General features: G+C 51.2%; 1 protein-coding gene across 1 annotated transcript; it reads left to right on the top strand.

Annotated features, from left to right (window-relative positions):
* The first annotated feature begins 1,526 nt into the window (after window positions 1-1,526).
* Window positions 1,527-2,204, top strand: LOC125738161 (protein eyes shut homolog). The gene is made up of 3 exons (XM_049006834.1): window positions 1,527-1,697; window positions 1,811-2,028; window positions 2,110-2,204. The coding sequence occupies exons 1-3, from the start codon at window positions 1,641-1,643 to the stop codon at window positions 2,147-2,149; spliced, it is 315 nt and encodes a 104-aa protein (XP_048862791.1). The 5' UTR covers window positions 1,527-1,640; the 3' UTR covers window positions 2,150-2,204.
* Window positions 2,205-2,924: the final 720 nt, after the last annotated feature.

Genomic DNA, 2,924 nt, shown 5'->3' with positions numbered 1-2,924 from the left:
TGTGTATCAGTGTATATCAGTGTATATCAGTGTGTATCAGTGTATATCAGTGTGTATCAGTGTGGCATTAATGAGTTACGGTGATTAGTGGCTTTTATACATTTGTATTGATGGACGTCACATGTGCTGGTTTTGTTTACTGCGATGGGCTGGCCCCCCGTTCTGCGTTGTTCCCTGCCTCATGCCCATTGCTTCTGGGATAGGCTCCGGACACCTCCCCCCCCCCCCCCCCCCCTGCAACCCTGAAGGATAAGCAGTTTGGAAAATGGATGGATGGTTTTGTTTACAGTGCAGCGCCTCCATGCTGACAGTGATGCTCAGTGCAGCAGCTCCGGTGTCAGTCGATCTGTGTTGTGGGCGTCTAAGGATGTGCCTGCAGTCGTCGTAACACGCCGGCCTCTCCCTCCTCTTCAGCTTCCCTCTGAAGACTGGCCTGGAGAAGCAGGAGGGTGGCCCCCGCGTGTCTGTGGACGGGGCATCCTGCAGACGCTGAACGTGTTTCCTCCATAGGCTGACACTAACTCGGCATTTATTTTCATTTATCTGCCTGTTGCCAATCGCGAGCGTCGGACGACGACTGACAATAAATGTTCGTTTCCTGCATTTAGTGGGTCTGTGAAACGCCACCATTAGTGCCTCAAGACAGGATTAAACTGCGTATATCTCTGTCACGGAGAGCCGGCGATCTCCTCCTCTGTTGATTGAATCGAGTCTGTCTGCCACATGCGTCGCCTCTGTAAGTGTATCAGCGAAACAGCAGAGGTAACTAGAGGTGCATTTCTGCAAGAGAATGCAAATGTGACTGCGCCTACAGCATCAGTCATTCAATGCATACCATAACCTATGCAATTAACTGGATACTAATGCTCGGCCTAGGAAAGAAAGGATTGACTTTCTGGAAAAAGGGATGAAAAAGAGGGATGTGGGTGGGATATCAAAAAAAAGAAATAAAAGCACACTTCTTAATGGGTGGAACATTTAAGAGGTGGAACAGAGTTCCTAGGTGACAAACTGTAGGAGGAGATTGGTGCCAAAAAGAGAACTGAAGTCAATGGGAGGGAGGAAAGAAGGAATGAATGAGGGAGAAATGGATGAAAGTCGGTTGAATACTTTTCAGCTGCACACTGGATGTGTTCAGCAAGTTTTGAGGTTTTATGTTGAAGACTGACGGATTGGGAGCAGTTTGAAATTTTTTCCCATACAAGTCAATGGGAAAAAATTGACGAAAAGAGTGATGCAGGTGGAATATCAAGCACACTTCTGCTTAATGGGTGGATCATCTGGGGGGGGGGGGACTGAGTTTCTAGGTGAAAACTGTAGGAGAAGGAAGGTCTCAATTACCATGGGAATAATAAAAAATAAGAATAACAGTTAAACGTAAGAAAAACAGCATGTGACTGTGCAGCCCCCGTAACTACAGAGAATCCCATAATAATAATAATCACCATCACGGCAGCGCATTTCGGGAGAGCAGAGAGAGCTCAATCCTGTACATTGTCGCTTCTCTCTTCGCCCCCCCAGATGACCCGGCATTAGTGCGCTGGTGCTGCAGGGAGGTCATCCTGTCTCCGCTGTCTCTCCCTGGCAGGTACGCCCTGCCCGCCAGAGGGGGCGTTCCACGGTGCACGGCTGAAATAGAGATGGCCAGTGGCATGGAACGATGGCACGAGAGCCCCCCACTGCACCCTGTGCTGCAGGTACGCCTCTCCTCCTCTCCACAGCTTCTGCCCTGGCAACAGAATGTTCTGCAGTTGTTCTTAATGATCGGAGTACACCTGCCCCAGTACTGCATGTTTGCTTGGTTCCATAGGTGGAGTTGGGACCCATCTTCCTGGGAGGGGTCCCAGCTCAGTCCTGGCTGCGTAACCACAGGGGGGCCACCGGCTTTTTTGGCTGCATCGGAGTGCTGCAGGTGAACGACAGGGAGGTGCCCCTTGTCAAGGAGGCCGTGAAGGGGAGGAACATCAGAAACTGTGTCTCCTCCCCCTGCCAGCAGCGCCCGTGTCGCAACGGAGGCGCCTGTGTCAGGTGAGGAGCTGCTCTGCGCATTCATTCTTCAGCCAGTAGGGGGCATCATTGGTCACTGGAGTTTTGATTTTGATTTTGCAGGCTTTCTGTGGAGCACTGGGTCACATCAGAGTTCTCGTAGTCCTCAGTCTTCCTGAGGGAAGTCACCAGTGACAACCAGTCTACAGTGCCAGCAGTGGCATTCTTTCCTATAATCCCACTGAAGTTCTGCAAATTAGCAGAAAAAAAGATCACGTCAAAGCGAGTAAATGCAGCATTTGGCCGTCATACTACCATGGAAAGGAGCAGTGACACAGAGATATCATTCATTTCAAACGGGCTGGACTGACAGCACCCTTTTGATCGGCCGTGCAGTGACCTCACCTCTGCATGGCGCCCACCCATTTGATCGGCCATGCAGTGACCTCACCTCTGAGGAGCCCGCCCATTTGATCGGCCTTGCAGTGACCTCACCTCTGAGGAGCCCGCCCATTTGATCAGCCATGCAGTGACCTCACCTCTGAGGAGCCCGCCCATTTGATCGGCCATGCAGTGACCTCACCTCTGAGGAGCCCGCCCATTTGATCGGCCATGCAGTGACCTCACCTCTGAGGAGCCCGGCCATTTGATCGGCCATGCAGTGACCTCACCTCTGAGGAGCCCGCCCATTTGATCGGCCATGCAGTGACCGTGATCACCTCTGAGGAGCCCGCCCATTTGATCGGCCTTGCAGTGACCTCACCTCTGAGGAGCCCGAGAATAGAGAATAGGTTCATTAACATTAAGATGCTTATTCGAGATGAAGCTCCACAGCGTATTAGCTTCTCTGGTTGGCCCTCGGAAACGTCCAGTAGAAATCCCGGTTATTGATATTCTCATTTGGCAAAGCGGCTGTTTTTATTAGCATCTTACATTTT

Source organism: Brienomyrus brachyistius, chromosome 3 (genome assembly GCF_023856365.1).
Source record: "Brienomyrus brachyistius isolate T26 chromosome 3, BBRACH_0.4, whole genome shotgun sequence".
Taxonomy (NCBI): Eukaryota; Metazoa; Chordata; class Actinopteri; order Osteoglossiformes; family Mormyridae; genus Brienomyrus; species Brienomyrus brachyistius.
This window is presented reverse-complemented; position numbering and strand designations above follow the sequence as displayed.